The sequence below is a fragment of the Rattus norvegicus genome, chromosome 8 (assembly GCF_021556685.1).
Source record: "Rattus norvegicus strain SHRSP/BbbUtx chromosome 8, alternate assembly SHRSP_T2T, whole genome shotgun sequence".
Taxonomy (NCBI): domain Eukaryota; kingdom Metazoa; phylum Chordata; class Mammalia; order Rodentia; family Muridae; genus Rattus; species Rattus norvegicus.
The window spans coordinates 100869187-100885247 of record NC_141541.1 but is presented as its reverse complement, the minus strand read 5'-3'; the positions used below and the strand labels follow the sequence as shown (position 1 = coordinate 100885247).

Here is a 16061-nt window from a genome sequence, read left to right as displayed (position 1 = left end):
GTTCAGCTTCCGAACACCGTCCAGGGGCACCCCAAAGTGAACAAAAGGAGGAGCGGCTGGGTGAGCATTGGGTCCACTCTTAGCCAGGTCCCAAGCGCGGCGTGTAGATAGAGGCAGGATGGCGGGTTGCTTCCCGGGGCGCAGGGAAGAATGTCCCCATAAGTCGCAAAGCACAGAGCCCCGCAGGTCAGGCAGCGATGAAGCACGCAAAGAGGAAACATGCCCAGCTCCCTCTAGACCGGCCGATGGAAGCCGGCATGCAGAGCTCACCTGCTGGGATGCGCGAGGGAGTCTCCTCCGCTACGCCCAGGCTAGCCGCCCAGGAGAGCAGGGCGAGCATGGGCATCAGCAGCCCCAGCCTCACTCCGCGGTCCCCCATCCGCCCCTAAGCCCGAAAGCCCGAGGCCTGCGGCGAGGACTTCTCGCGAGACGCGGAGACCCCGAAGAGCACCGGGTTAGACGTGGGGCCCGGGACGGCAGCGGAGGACGGATGAGAGGACTGCGTGGGTACCAAAGCGATTGGAGAACACTGAGCGGACTAGCGCGGAGCCCGAGCGCACCGAGCAGACGACGGAACCGGCGGTGCGCCCGGCGCGGGCTTAAGAGCAGCCAAGGAGGGCGGGGCCGGGGGCGGGGCGCTGTCCCGGGACCCCGCGTCCCAGGCTATCCGGGCTGCGCCCCCACCCTCCGAGTCGCCTACGCCTACGTGCACCGCCTCACGCCCGGGCTCCGGGGAGCTTGCTTGCGGAACGTGCGCCCCTCTGCGCTCCCCGCGTTCCAGAAGCTTCCTCGACACGCCCTGGCTAGACCTCCTTCCCCACTGAACCGGGCGCTCCCGGAGGTGAGTGGTGACTGCGGGGCTTCAGCCTGCCTGGCTGAGCAGGCGCTTGTCACACTCACTGCTGTTGCTTCTGAACTTAGCCATCACCTCGTCGAGGAAGGCCATGCTTTGGTTTTATTCTGTAAACAGAAACTTTTCATTGTCCGGTGAACATCTCTCCTGCCGCTGGTGCCAGGAGAGCCTCAGACTCTTTCCAGTAATGAAGCTTGTAAATCCGAAGGAGTCCAAGCCCAGCTTTTGTGCAACCTGGGGCTGTGCTTTACAAGTTCTCCCTGCCAGGCACATGGAAAATTACTTCCGAAGAAGTAGGGGATCCATTCCTGGGCTCCTGGGCTCCTGGGAGCCGCCTCCACTACTTCGGGTTTTGATTAGTATGTCTATGTAAAGTCATTTGTCCTGTGTTTTCAGACTTTAGCCCAAGATTTAAACTGTGCAGGAGCAAAAGTCTTGACAACTTTGTCTCACACTTTCCATGGTATGCTAAAAATTGAGGGAAGAATCAAAATGACCGCATTCTAGAAGGTTCTACTTAAGTCTCCATGAAATGAGAGAAGAAAGAAAACATTCATTCTATCTCCGAGTCCTTCAAGATAAAGTACTCAAGTTCATGAACACAGTTTTTGTAAAATTAGCATCAAATGCAGAGGAATACTAACTAACAGATTGAGAGCAGGTGGGAGAGTTTGTAAATATTTGGAGTGTGACATTTAGAAGAAAAATAACCTTGGGGCTGAGCCAGATTTTGCTGTGTTTTAAAGGTTTTGGTGGTGTGTCTGTCATCCTCCTCTTTTTAATAAAGGAAAATTGGGGAGACTTCAGAGATGAGTAGAAACAGTGAAAGAAATGGAAACTGTGACTGGAGAAGAATGAAGTTAGGAAGAATGAAGTAAAACTTTTTTTCTCTGAAGAGGAGCCGCTAAGGGATGGATTCTTTTGCGGTGTGGGTGGCAGGTGTAGAATCCAGGCAGGGGCAAGTCGAACCAGCCCTCGGAAGAATGGCTGGTCGTTTGGCTAAATATGTTTCCAGAAATCAGACTTACTACTGCCAAGTTCCTTGAACTTGAGTTCTTGCTTCCCCGAACCTCCGGAGTCCTCAACTTGCCTGGCTAGTGATGGAATTTCCATGGATGCTTAGCTACAGACTCCACCAGTAATTACTGGTTACCATGACAGGCTCATCCTCTGTTGAGTCTCAAAGGCAGAACTTAAGAGCTTCTATAAAGCAATAGTCTCTGAGATTTTCAAAATAGCCAGACACTTCAATAACAGCCTGAAACCAAATCTTTCCAGCCCTCTCAGGTTTCCAGCCCTCCTGTCTGCTGGGGTTGTCTACTTGTATGTTCCTATGGCAAATAGCATCTTTAGCTCAGCAAATCCAGATTTCAAACCTAGCTTCTTTACCTTATTAATGATGCTCTAACTCACATGGTTTCAGATTTTTTTTAAATATTTGTATATTATTTTATTTTTATCATTTTTTTGGATATTATTTATTTACATTTCAAATGTTATTTCCATAAGCCCCGTATCCTATCCCCTACCCTTCTTCTATAAGGGTGTTACCCCTCCCCAACTACACCCCTCACCCCACCCCCTTCACCCACCTCCCCACCCTTCCACCACCACCACCACCCACCAACCACCCCCCACCCACCCCCTGTCCAACCTCCCTACCCTGACATTCCCCTACACTGGGAGGTCCAGTATTGGCAGGACCAAGGGCCTCTCCTCCCATTGGTGCCCAACAAGGTCTTCCTCTGCTACATATGCAGCTGCAGCCATGGGTAAGTCCATGTGTACTCTTTGGATGGTGGTTTAGTCCTTGGGAGCTCTGGTTGGTTGGTATTGTTGTTCTTATGGAGATGCAAGCCCCTTCAGCTCCTTCAATCCTTTCTCTAATTTCTCTGACTGGGACCCCATTCTCAGTTCAATGGTTTGCTGCTAGCATTTCAACCCTATTTGTCATGCTCTGGCTGAGCCTCTCAGGAGACAGCTATATCAGGCTCCTGTCAGCATGCACTTCTTGTCTTCATCAATATTATCTAGTTTTGGTGGCTGGATCTCCAGGTAGGGCAGTCTCTGAATGGCCGTTCCTTCAGTCTCTGCTCCAAACTTTGTATGCACTCCTATGAATATTTTTGTTCCCCCTTTTACGAAGGAGTGGAGCATCCATACTTTGGCTGTCCAATCTTCTTGACTTTCATGTGGTCTGTTGATTGTAATTTGAGCTTTTAGGGTAATATCCACTTATCAGTGAGTACATACCATGTTTTTTTGTTTGTTTGTTTGTTTTTTGTTGTTGGTGGTATTTTTGTTTGTTTGTTTGTTTGTTTTTGTGGTTGGGTTACCTTACTCAGGAGGATATTGTCTAGTTCAATCCATTTGTCTATGAATTTCATGAAGTCATTGTTTTTGATAGTTGAATAGTACTCCATTGTGTACATTTTCTGTATCCATTCCTCTGTTGAAGGGAATCTGGGCCCTTTCCAGCTTCTGGCTATTATAAATATGGCTGTTATGAACATAGTAGAACATGTGTCTTTGTTATATGTTGGAGTGTCATTTGGGAATATGCCCAAGAGTGGTATAGCTGGGTCCTCAGGTAGTGAAATGTACAATTTCCTGAGGAACCTCCAGACTGATTTCCAGAGTGGTTGTACCAGCTTGCAATCCCAGCAACAATGGAGGAGTGGTCCTCTTTCTCCGAATACTCTCCAGCACCTCTTGTCACATGAGTTTTTGATCTTAGCCATTCTGACAGTGTGAGGTGGAATCTCAGGGTTGATTTGATTTGCATTTCCCAGATGACTAAAGATGTTGAGCATTTCTTTAGCTGCCTCTCAGCCATTCAACATTCCTCAGTTGAGAATTCTTTCTTTAGCTTTCTACCCCATTTTTAATAGACTTATTTGTTCCCCTGGAATCTAACTTCTTGAGTTCTTTGTATATATTGAATATTAGCCCTCCATCTGATATAGGTTTGCTAAATATCTTTCCCCAATCCGTCGGTTGCCCTTTTGTCCTAATGACAGTGTCCTTGACTTATAGAAGCTTTGCAATTTTATGAGGTCCCATTTGTCAATTCTTGATCTTAGATCATAAGCCATTAGTGTTTAGTTCAGGAAGTTTTCCCCAGTGCCCATGTATTTGGGCTCTTCCCCACTTTTTCTTCTATTAGTTTGAGTGTATCTGGTTTAATGTGGAGGTTCTTGATCCACTTGGACTTAAGCTTGTACAGGGTGATAAGCATGGATCGATCTGCATTCTTCTACTTGCTGACCTCCAGTTGTACCAGCACCATTTGCTGAAAATGCTATCTTTTTTCCATTTGATGGTTTTGGCTCCTTTGTCAAAAATCAAGTGACCATAGGTGTGTGGGTTCATTTCTGGGTCTTCAATTCTAGTCCATTGATCTACCCGCCTGTCTCTGTACCAATACCATACAGTTTTTTATTACTATTGCTCTGTAATACTGCTTGAGGTCAGAGATGGTGATTCCCCTGTAAGTTCTTTTATTGTTGAGGATAGTTTTTGCCTTCCTGTAGTTTTTGTTATCCCAAATTAATTTGCAGATTGCTCTAACTGTCTGAAGAATTGAGTTGGAATTTTGATGGAGATTACATTGAATCTGTAGATAGCTTTTGGCAAACTGGCCATTTTTACTATATTAATCCTGTCAATTCATGAGCATGGGAGGCCTTTCCATCTTCTGAGATTTCTTCGGTTTCTTTTTTCAGAGGCTTGAAGTTCTTGTCATACAAATCTTTCACTTGCTTGGTTAGAGTCACACGGAGGTATTTTATGTTATTTGTGGCTATAGTGAAGGGTGTCATTTCCCTAATTTCTTTCTCAGCCCGTTTATCCGTTGAGTAAAGGAAGGCTACAGATTTGTTTCAGTGAATTTTATATCCAGCCACTTTGCTGAAGGTGTTTATCAGGTTTAGTAGTTCTCTGGTGGAACTTTTGGGATCACTTAAATATACTATCATATCATCTGCAAATAGTGATATTTTGACTTCTTCCTTTCCAATATGTATCCCTTTGATCTCCTTTTGTTTTCCTATGGCTCTGGCTAGGACTATGAGTACTATGTTGAGTAAGTAGGGAGAGAGTGGGCAGCCTTGTATAGTAGTCCCTGATTTTAGTGGTATTGTTTCAAGTTTTTCTCCATTTAGTTTAACATTAGCTACTGTTTTCTGTATATTGCTTTTACCATGATTAGGTATGGGCCTTGAATTCCTGTTCTTTCCAGGACTTTTATCATGAAGTGGTATTGAATTTTGTCATATGCTTTCTCAGCATTAATGAAACGATCACATGGTTTTTTACTTTGAGCTTGTTTATATAGTGGGTTATGTTGATGGATTTCCATATACTGAACCATCCTGCATCCCTGGAATGAAGCCTACTTAATCATGATGGATTATTGTTTTGATGTGTTCTTGGATTTGATTTGCAATAATTTTATTGAATTATTTTTGCATCAATATTCATAAGGGAAATTGGTCTGAAGTTCTCTTTCTTTGTTGGGTCTTTGTGTGGTTTAATTTTAAGTTTAATTGTGGCTTCATAGAAGGAATGGGTAGTGCTCTGTATGTTTCTGTTTAGTAGAATAATTTGGACAGCATTGGTATGAGGTCTTCTATGAAGGTCTGATAGAATTCTGCACCAAACCCATCTGGTCCTGGGCTCTTTTTGGTTGGGAGACTTTTAATAACTGCTTCAATTTCTTTAGGAGTTATAGGGTTGTTTAGATGGTTTATCTGTTCCTGTTTTAACTTTGGTACCTGGTATTTGTCTTGAAAATTGCCAATTCCTCCAGATTTTCCAGTTTTGTTGAATATAGCCTTTTGTAGTAGGATCTGATGATTTTTTTGAATTTCCTCAGATTCTGTGGTTATACCTTCCTTTTCATTTCTGATTTTGTTAATTTGGATATGCACTCTGTGACCTCTGGTTAGTCTGGCTAAGGGTTTATCTATATTATTGATTCTCTCTAAGAACCAGCTCTTGGTTTTCTTGATTCTTTGTATAGTCCTTTTTTCCCCTACTTGGTTGATTTCAGCCCTGAGTTTGATTATTTCCTGCCTTTTACTCCTCTTGGGTCTATTTGCGTCTTTTTGTTCTAGAACTTTTAGGTGTGCTGTCAAGCTGCTGATGTATGCTCTCTCCTGTTTCTTTCTGCAGGCACTCAGACTATGAGTTTTCCTCTTAGCACTGCTTTCATTGTGTTCATAAGTTTGGGTATCTTATGCCTTCATTTTCATTAAATACTAAGAAGTCTTTAATTTATTTATTTATTTCTTCCTTGACCAAGATATCATTTGAGTTCAACTTCCATGTATATGTGGGCTTTCTGTCATTTTTGTTGTTATTGAAGATCAGCCTTTGTCCATGGTGATCTGATAGGTTGCGTGGGATTATTTCAATCTTCTTGTATCTGTTGAGGCCTGTTTTGTGACCGATTATATGGTCAGTTTTGGAGAAGGTACCATGAGGTGGTTTGAAGAAGGGATATTCTTTCTTTTAGGATGAAATGTTCTATAAATATCTGTTAAATCCATTTGGTTCATAACTTCTGTTAGTTTCTCTGTGTCTCTGTTTAATTTCTGTTTCTATGATCTGTCCATTGATGAGAATGGGGTGTTGAAATCTCTATTATTATTGTGTGAGTTGCAATGTGTGATTTGAGCTTTAGTAAGGTTTATTTTATGAATGTGAGTGCCCTTGTATTTGGAGCATAGATATTTAGGATCATCTTGGTGGATTTTTCCTTTGATGAATATGAAGTATCCTTTCTTATCTTTTTTGATAACTTTTGGTTGAAAGTCGATTTTATTCGATATTAGAATGGCTACACCAGCTTATTTCATTGGACCTTTTGCTTGGAAAATTGTTTTCCACACTTCTACTCTGAGGTAGTGTCTGTCTTTGTCACTGAAGTGTATTTCCTGTATGTAGCAAAATGCTGGATTCTGTACATATCCAGTCTGTTAGTCTGTCTTTATATTGGGGAATTGAGTCCATTGATGTTAAGAGATATTAAGGAATAGTGATTGTTGTTTCCTGTTATTTTTGTTGTTAGATATGGAATTATGTTTGTGTGTCTCTCTTCTTTTGGATTCATTGTAAGGAGAGTACTTTCTTGTTTTTTCTAGGGTTTAGTTTCCCTCCTTGTGTTGGAGTTTTCCATCTATTATCCTTTGAAGGGCTGGATTTTTAGAAAGATACTGTGTAAATTTGGTTTTGTCATGCAATATCTTGGTTTCTCCATCGATGTTAATTGAGAGTTTTGCTGGATGTAGTAGCCTGGGCTGGCATTTGTGTTCTCTTAGGGACTGTATGACATCTGCCCAGGATCTTCTGGCTTTCATAGTCTCTGGTGAGAAGTCTGGTGTAATTCTTATAGGTCTGCCTTTATAGGTTACTTGACCTTTTTCCCTTACTGCTTGTAATATTCTTTGTTTTGTGCATTTGGTGGTTAGACTATTTTGTGACAGGAGGAATTTCCTTTCTGGTCCAATCTATTTGGAGTTCTGTAGGTTTCTTGTAGGCTTCTCTTTAGATTAGGGAAGTTTTCTTCTATGATTTTGTTGAAGATATTTACTGGCCCTTTGAGCTGGGAGTCTTCACTCTCTTCTATACCTATCATCCTTAGGTTTGATCTTCTCATTGTGTCCTGGATTTCCTGGATGTTTTGGGCTAGGAGCTTTTTGCATTTTACGTTTTCTTTGATGATTATATCAATGTTTTCTAAGGTATCTTTGGCCCTTGAGATTCTCTCTTCTATCTCTTGTATTCTGTTGGTTATGCTTGCTTCTATGACTCCTCATCTCTTCCCTAGGTTTTCTATCTCCAGGGTTATTTCCCTTTGTGATTTCTTTATTATTTGTATTTCCATTTTTAAATCCTGGATGGTTTTGTTCAATTCCTTCACCTGTTAGGTTGTGTTTTCCTGTAATTCTTTAAGAGATTTTTGTGTTTCCTCTTTAAGGGCTTCTACTTATTTAACTGTGTTGTCCTGTATTTCTTTAAGGGAATTATTTATGTCCTTCTTAAAGTCCTCTATCAGCATCATGAGGTGTGATTTTAAATCTAGATCTTGCTTTTCTGATGTGTTTAGATATCCAGTATTTGCTTTGGTGAGAGAAATGGGCTCTGATGGTGCCAAGTTAGCCTTGGTTTCTGATGCTTAGGTTCCTGTGCTTGCCTCTCGCCATCAGGTTGTCTCTGGTATTAGCTTGTCTTGGTGTCTCTGACAGTGACTTGACCTTCCTGTAGGCTTGTGTGTCAGCAGTCCTGAAGACCTGTTTTCTTTCAGCTATATCTGGGAACAGAGAGCTGCTCCTGACTTTGTGTGACCTGAAGCCTCCACGTGGGTTTGCTTGGAGCAGAGGAGTTGGCCTCACCTCTGCTCTCAGGTATGTCAGTGCTCCGGGGACTGGCTTTAGCTCTGGGCTCAGGAAGAAATGGCAAGGCTCCTGCCCCTGATTGCTCCTAGGTTACTGTATCCAGAGGACACTAGGCAGGTTCCTCTTGGGCCAGGATGTAAGCAGAAGTGTCAATCTTCCCTGAACTCTCAGGATTGTCTGCACTTCTGAGAATCCAGCTCTCTTTTGGGTACGAGCCAGATTTTTTTTTTAATTCCTACTCACAATAGCACTAACCTAGAGGACTGTTACGTTTTCCTTCACATTTCCTCTCCCTCCTTCCATTCCCTTTTTCCTGCTTAAGTAGCATACCACTTAATGCCTCAGCTCAAGCTTTTTATCACTGGCCAAATTTTCTGTGGCTGCTTCCACTACCCAAACTGTGGCACTCTGTATTAAGGCTAGATCCATCATAGTCATGATTTTTTTTCATCCCCAGATACAAAGATTTCACAGAGCCGGAAACAATCCTAACCCATTTGCCTACAATTCAAATTATTTCACTAAAGTTTAAGCCGCCTCATGCTGTATCCTGCATTTGATTGGTTTGACTACTTCATCTCTCACCACAAGATGAATGTTTCGTTTTTATCCTCCAAAATCTGTATGGCACTCTCTTCTCCTTTCCTCTGCCCTACACCTGATCTGACTTCTTGCCATGCCTTCTCACAAGGCTTTCAGAATCAAGCGATCCCTGGCCAAGAAACAAAAGCAAAATCGTCCTACTCCTCAATGAATTCGGATGAAAACTGGGAACAAAATCAGGTAAAACCCAAAGAGAAGACACTGGAGGAGAACGAAGCTGGGTCTGTAATAGTTCACAGAATGGCAGGACTGGGGGTTTATCCTGAATCATGGTCATTGCTCAATCCTACCAGACAGAGTTTAACATTTTAACCTGGAGACTTGCTCGTGCCTAAATTGGGGGTGTGGTTTGTCCAGCAATAAAATGTATGTAACCTTTAAAAAAAAGTTTATATAGCAATCATTGTCATTGTTTGGGTTCCTCTGTGTTTCAGCCTTGGTTACAGGAAGAGTGTTCAGAAGAAACTGAGTAGGTGAGGTTGAAGAAAGTCCAAAAAAGACAACCAGGAGTCCATTCATGTTGTAATCTAACCCAGTAGGTACAGCCCGTAGTCCACAGACCTGATGTATAATTACACCTTATAGATAGCATAGTCAAGGCACAAGATATCTGCGATATCTTTATTCTCAACTCTAAGATAGCATAGTCAAGGCACAAGATATCTGCAATATCTTTATTTTCAACTCCAACATTCTTTGAAGGGCCTCGAAACAATGCTTGTTTTCCACACATTCCCAGCATGTGTGCTCAGAGACATAGCAACCTACCAATGATTGTGTAACTCTAGATTGCAGGATGTCAAGTTGTCATGCTCAGAAATGCTAAGATCAGAGGAGAAAACAGGAATAAGCCTGCATTCGTTCATGTTATCTATCTGTATAAAGACTTCTAACAAACAACCCTCTCTGCCTTCTTTGAGCTAGCCAGCTCAAATTGAGCTCAACCTCTTTAGAGATTCAGTCTATCATCCTACGAGACAGCTGAGCACATAGGGAACCTGCCTGACCTCTTTCTTTGACCTAAGTGAACAAAGAAGTCCTGTGAATGTTTTAGGAAGAGCAGAAGTGTGCTTTGCACACTGGAATAAGATTCCAGATGTTAGATGAAGAACCAAGGGGCAGGCAGTGGCGAAAAGCAACACTACAAACCAATTTAAAGATTGAAGCCTAGCAAAAAGGCCATGGTGGCATTAACCACATTGGTATTACTAAATCAAAGTCAGTTTCTCAATAAGTTCTACTGTACAGCCGACAAAATGTGATGGTCTATATGTGGGTGTAAGAGAATGTCAAAGAATATTTATTCAGTGAATATTTGTTGGGTGAATAAGACGTAATGCTCCGGGAACATACTTCATGATGGGTGGATATGGAGAAGAACATTGTAAGAAACAAACTAGAAGGAAAATAACCAGACAGCCAAGGAATGAAATGAAAGAAAGCAGGCCCTTCTGGAAAGGGAGGGGGAGTAGTCTGTAAAGGAAACCGATAAAGTCAGACAGACAAAACTGATCCAAAGGAAGAAGTTTAGGAAAAGGAGACTGGTCTGAGTAGTTGGGATACACATGTAAGATCTTAACCTCAAAAGGGAGGAGAAACCACATGGGGGAGAAGAGAGCGAGAAAACAGCAGACCATTCCTCTGTGACTCCATCTAAACCAGGGGTTTCCTGGGCATGTTGGAGTGCAGCCTTTCCTCACTTAAGGATGGCTAAGTTACCACAGTGCTGACTCTGCTCTTCAAGTATGAAAGGTTTGTAACATGCTCGGGAACTCCAGCGGTATTCCAAGCTCTCATCTAAGGAAAGATGATTTCCTAGGTGGCATATGTATGGTAAAGTTGAATGTCTTTTCAGCCAGTAAGAAAATTAAATGAGCTGCTTAACATAATGAATAATTAGCAAACAAAGCTACTTACTTCTAACAGAGAACACTGACTCGTGTTCTGAGGATTTTAATTTACTCTCATTTGTCTGTGTCATTAGAGATTAATAAGCGTACGGTTTTCTATAAGTAATCTCAGTTCTCATTCCAACACTTTCAGATTAAACGTCATTTTTTTTAAAACCTTGATTGCATGCTTTAACCAGCTTCTATGGAATCTTCCCTAGGTAGATATGAGTTGGGAAGGCCATGTACATCGGAAAAATGATGTCATACTTAAAACTAACTCAGCCAAGTTAAAATAGCAAGGAGAGGCCAGGACCGCAGAGAGAGCCAAATGGTGCATGGTCTTCTGAGAAGATGATTCTAGCAGATGCTTTCTGACTAGTCACAATGATTGAGACAGAGCTGTCTGCGCTATGAGTCACCCCACAAGCCCAGAAGCAGACATTTGTGGTGTCTGCGTTTGTCATCCAAGTAGGTTTCAATGAAGTCCAGAGCCGCAACATATCTGTTGACACAGATAACACTAAAATGCTACTAATTGTGACCAGCTGGGGCGTAGTGTCACATTTTTCTTGTTCAACAGCAGTTATTAATGGTTTCTTTCTGGTTCTTTTGTTTTTAAGTTTTCTCATTTCCTTAAGTACTAGCCCAAGGCACAAGAAGCTGAAGTGACATGAATGCACTGCACATAGAAGGACTGGAAGTTGTGGCTTAGTCTTTATTAGGAAGGAAGTTATGGCAAAATCAGAATCATTAAGAACACATCCCTTAGACACTGCATGAGGGTTTTAGAAAAGGGGGCCTGAAATTTAACAAACATTTTATTTTGGGCATAGGAGTGCCTGAGTACTACTGCAGATGTGTTGGGTCAAAGAATATCTTTGTAGAACTGAGTTATCTCTTTATGAATTTCAGGTATGGCACTCTGTCACTTACTGAGCTGGTTCTGTGGCCCAGGCCCTGAGTTTCATTTATCCAATAAAGTATTAGGATTTATTATTATTATTATTATTATTATTATTATTATTATTTCAAATAAGTACTCAAGTTTATGAAAACAAAAGCCACAAGTAAAAGACAAATGCATGAACATACAGTTAGAAACATAGACAAACATGTCTGTGCCCTTGTATAATGTCAGGATTTGTTGAACAAAAATTAACTCACAAAGTATGGCAGGTAGGCCCTTTTTTTTTTTTTTTTTGATAGCCAACTGTACTGTCTAGTTTTATAGCAACTTGACACAGTGACAGTCATTTGTGAAGAAGGACTTTCTCAATTGAGGAAACTATATAAAATTGGCATGCAGACAAGTCTACAATGCATTTTTTAAAAGTTAGTGATTGGTGTGGGAGAGCCCAGCCAGTTGTAGATGATGTCATCCTTGGACAAGTGGTTCTGGATACTGGAAGAAAATAGGCTGAGGAAGCCACAAAGAGCAAGCCGGTAAGTACCACTCCTCTGCTTCAGTTCCGGCCTCAAGTTACTGAACAGACATCTTTTGAAGATGCACTTGCTTGTACAATACAATGATTCCTTTCCTCTATAAGTTGTTCTTGGCCATTGCATTTTTATCACAGCAATAGAAACTCTAAGAAACCAACCAAACTAAATCTAAGTTTCTTCTCATCAATCTTAGTTACTAATATTAGCTCTCAGACCACACTTTACATATCACACAAGAAATATAATAGCTTTATCAGGTAGAGAATGGCTAAAATGGTTAAAGAGGTTGAAGCAGAGTTTAAGGAGTTTCAAAGAAGCTTGAGAGTCAGAAGCTGGCAGCCCAACAGGGATGCAAAAATGTCTCTGCAGGAAGATAGGAAGCGGGGTTGGGAATCTGTTATTGCCATTGAGACAGATGGTGAGGTTGGAGCTGAGCTGCAGGGGTGTGACACTGTGTTGGTTGTCATGATGAAGGGCAGAACCAGATCCAGATGAAAGAACAGGTGAACAGCTGGATGACAAGTGCAACTAGATAAGACACAGGATGATAAGTGGATGGCAGTTTAAATAGGCTGTGTCCACAAGCTGACCTCCAGTCCCTGAGACAGTGAGGATCTCTCTGCCTGTCTATCCTTTGATGAACACATGGAATGATCACAGGATTGGCCTGTGGGACTTTCACTATGGGATTGTCCTCCACTTGGGGTCCAGGTGAGGCAGTTTCACTTTTCCCCAGCCTGATGTTCAGTAAGTTTTTGGGCCCAATTTTCCTAGTATGATTTTCATATTTTCTTGTGTTCTAGTGGTCCCAATTTTCTTTGATATCAGAGAGGGAAGCAGAGAAGAGAGGAGGGGAGTCTAGCACTCTGTGATCTAAAAGGGATCGTTTCCGTTTTTCTCATTGAGACCAGTCTGTACCTTGCTATAAGTCACTCTATACTGAGTAAAATATGGTTTTTCAGACTGTGTCTTTCCCTGAAAGACTCCATTTCGCAAGCAGCTTTTGATTCCTTTTTGATGAAGGAGAATAACAGTGTATTTCATGGATACATAAACACTCCCATCTGCCTGGCTCTACTCAACAAGCACAGACCGGTACTTAGTGTATGCGAAAGGTAGAGAGCTAGCTACCTGATGGTAAGAACAAAATTCCACAAGAAAATAACAGGAATTAATAAATACTGTTCAAAAATAGCTTCAGTAATAACAGTCCCGTTACCCAAAAAAAGATACAGATTAACAGATTGGATTAGAAAACAGAATCCTTTTTACTGCATCCAAAAAACACACCTTCCAATGTAGGCTTGACATACCTTAGAGTAAAAGAGTGAGGAAATGTTTTCAAGCAAGGGTAACAAAGAAACAGCTAATATCTGACAAAATAACCTCAAGCCAAAAGTGGTCAGAAGATAGTCATTAAAGGAAAAGACAACTGAGAGGACATTACAATTCTAAACATTTATGAATCAAACACAGGGATAGTGTGACTTCAATCTCTTATCAATAGATCATTAAGACAAAAACTAAGTAGAAAGACGTAGGAGCTAATTAGTATAAATCAAATGCATCTCTACAGCCTGTAGCCAGATTGGTTCAGCATGGAATTCTACCAGATATCCCAAGAATACCAGTACTCTGTCAATTATATCATAAAACAGAAAAGATAGATCACTTCCAAACTCTTTTTGTGATTCCTGAATTATCTGAACCAAAAGCAGACAAAAATGAGAAATAAGTAAATAAATCAAAGTAGAAAAGAAAAAGAGAATTACGTCCCAATACCTTTAATGAACTCAAAATTCAAAACTCCTTGATAAAATACTTGCAAACAAATTTAAAAGCACATCATAAAGACTGTACCATAAGCAAGTGGGCTTTATCCCAAAAATGTGGGGATGGTTCAATATACATAAATCAGTTAATGTAATCAGACACATTATTAACAGACTCAAAGCCAGAAATCACACGATCACTTCATCAGATGTAGAAATATCCCTTCATGATAAATGCAGTAGAGAATGTAAGGATACACGTGGCATATCTCATCTTAGTTAAGGCAATGTGCAAGGAGCCTACAGATCAACACCATGTTAAATAAACTTCAAAATACAAAGCATTGCCATTAAATCAGCATCGAGAAAAGGGTACCTGCTTTCATCAATTTTGTTCAAAATAGTGTTTGAAGCCTTAGCTAGAACAATAATACAAGTGAGGGAAATAGAAGCACAAATAGGAAAAGAAAAATCAAATCATCCTTATTTGCAGATGATAAGATTCTATACAGAAAAGAGTAAATACTCCACCAGACATTCCTGCATCTGATAAATGCATTCAGCAAAGTAACAGGTTACAAAATAAACTAACAAAACTCACTAGCCTTCAGATATACAAGTGACAATCATAACAAGAAATCAGAGAAACAACCTCGTTTGAAAAGAAAACACCAGCAGATGGGAGTTTTTCTCATGCTCATGAATTGATAGAATAAATATTGCAAAAGGTCATCCTACCAAAGGCAATTTACAGACTCAAGGTGGTGCCTATCAATACTCAAGATAATTTTTTCATAGAAATTATATATATATATATATATATATCAAAGATATGATAGCATCTTCAACAAGTGGTGCTCTAAAGCTCTAAAGTTGGATAGCTACATGCAGAAGACTAAAACTAGATCCTCTCCTCTCACCCTGCACAAAATCACTCCAAAGATTGTCATCAAAGATTTTCAGGTAAGAGCTGATACCCCAAATCTGATGGAAGAGGAAAGAAGGGAATACATTTGCACTGTTGGCATGGGAAAGGACTTTCTGTGCAGAATGTTAATACTACAAGCATTAAGGCCAGAGATCAGTAATGGAACTGTGTGAAACTAAACATGTTCTAATGTGTCAAAGAAAACCATCATCCTAGTGAAGAGGCAGCCCACAGAGTGTGAAAAATCTTTACCAGTTATATATCTGACAAAGGATTCATTTTTTAAAATATACACAGAAATGAAAAAAAACTAAACATAAAGAAAAAACACACCCCGATTTTAAAATAGGACATGGATCTAAGCAAAGAGTTCTCAAAAGATGAAATACAAATGCCTCAGAAATAATTTTTAAAACATTCAACATCCTGGCCATCAATGAAATGTCAACTAAAACTCCTTTGATATTTCATCTTACCCAGTCAGGATGGTCAAAATTTGTATTGGTTGTTTCTTTAGCTCTTCAGAAGCTTTTTAGTTTTAGAGGGCCCACCTGTCAGTTGCTGTCCTCAATTCCTGGCAAATTGAACCATATTCAGAAATTCCTTTCAACATCTTTGTATTCTAGAGTACTCCACATGCTTTCTTGAAGCAGACTCAGTGTTTCCGGATTAACCTTTAGGACTTTGATTCCATTTGGATTTAGTTTGGGGGAGAGGAGGGAGCGCGCTGCGATCGGCAGGCCCCTAAGTTTATTTTTCTACATGTAGACATCCACTTTTCCCAGCACCAGTTGTTGAAGATAGTGACTTGTCTTTTCTCCAGTGTCAAATATTAGATGGCTGTAATTACATGTACTCCTGTTTCTAGCTCCCATTTTGTTCTAATGATCTATATGCATTTTTTGTGCCATTACGACATTTTTTTCCATATTGTTTTTAACTACTATGGCTCTGTAAAATGTCTAGAGGTCTGGAAGAGAAATTCCTCTAACTTTTTTTTTTTTTTTTTTTTGCTCAGTACTGTTTTGGTTATCTGGGGTCTTTTGTGGTTTTATATGCTATTCCTATTTCTTACCATGTGTCCTTGATGTAGACCTTTGCCTGGGGACACAAGAGATTAGAAGGAGGTGTTCTCTGAACTCAGACCTATAGCCCAGCTTCCTCAGCCTC

The 16061-nt window shown here is 40.9% G+C and overlaps 2 protein-coding genes and 1 pseudogene across 3 annotated transcripts in view; 2 read left to right on the top strand and 1 right to left on the bottom strand.

Annotated features, from left to right (window-relative positions):
• The window catches only part of Plod2 (procollagen lysine, 2-oxoglutarate 5-dioxygenase 2), a 70018-nt gene extending 69442 nt beyond the window's left edge, over positions 1-576 (bottom strand). For both annotated transcript variants that reach the window (NM_175869.3, NM_001142915.1), the window contains 1 exon segment: positions 271-576. In NM_175869.3, coding sequence (NP_787065.2) covers positions 271-379 — 109 coding nt within the window. In that variant the 5' untranslated portion in view covers positions 380-576.
• LOC148004300 (uncharacterized) lies at positions 458-9243 on the top strand. The gene is made up of 3 exons (XM_087564093.1): positions 458-841; positions 8163-8461; positions 8945-9243. Exons 1-2 carry the CDS (start codon positions 491-493, stop codon positions 8190-8192), a joined length of 381 nt encoding a protein of 126 aa, XP_087420219.1. The 5' UTR covers positions 458-490; the 3' UTR covers positions 8193-8461; positions 8945-9243.
• Rpl39-ps5 (ribosomal protein L39, pseudogene 5) lies at positions 8834-9243 on the top strand (annotated as a pseudogene).
• Positions 9244-16061: the final 6818 nt, after the last annotated feature.

What these genes read in the sequence shown, in the direction of transcription:
- LOC148004300 (XM_087564093.1), top strand. Translation starts at nt 491, where the DNA reads ATGAGAGGACTGCGTGGGTACCAAAGCGATTGGAGAACACTGAGCGGA. An exon ending in TGAACCGGGCGCTCCCGGAG is followed by an intron (nt 842 to 8,162) that starts GTGAGTGGTGAC and finishes GTTTTCTTTCAG; the next exon opens with CTATATCTGGGAACAGAGAG.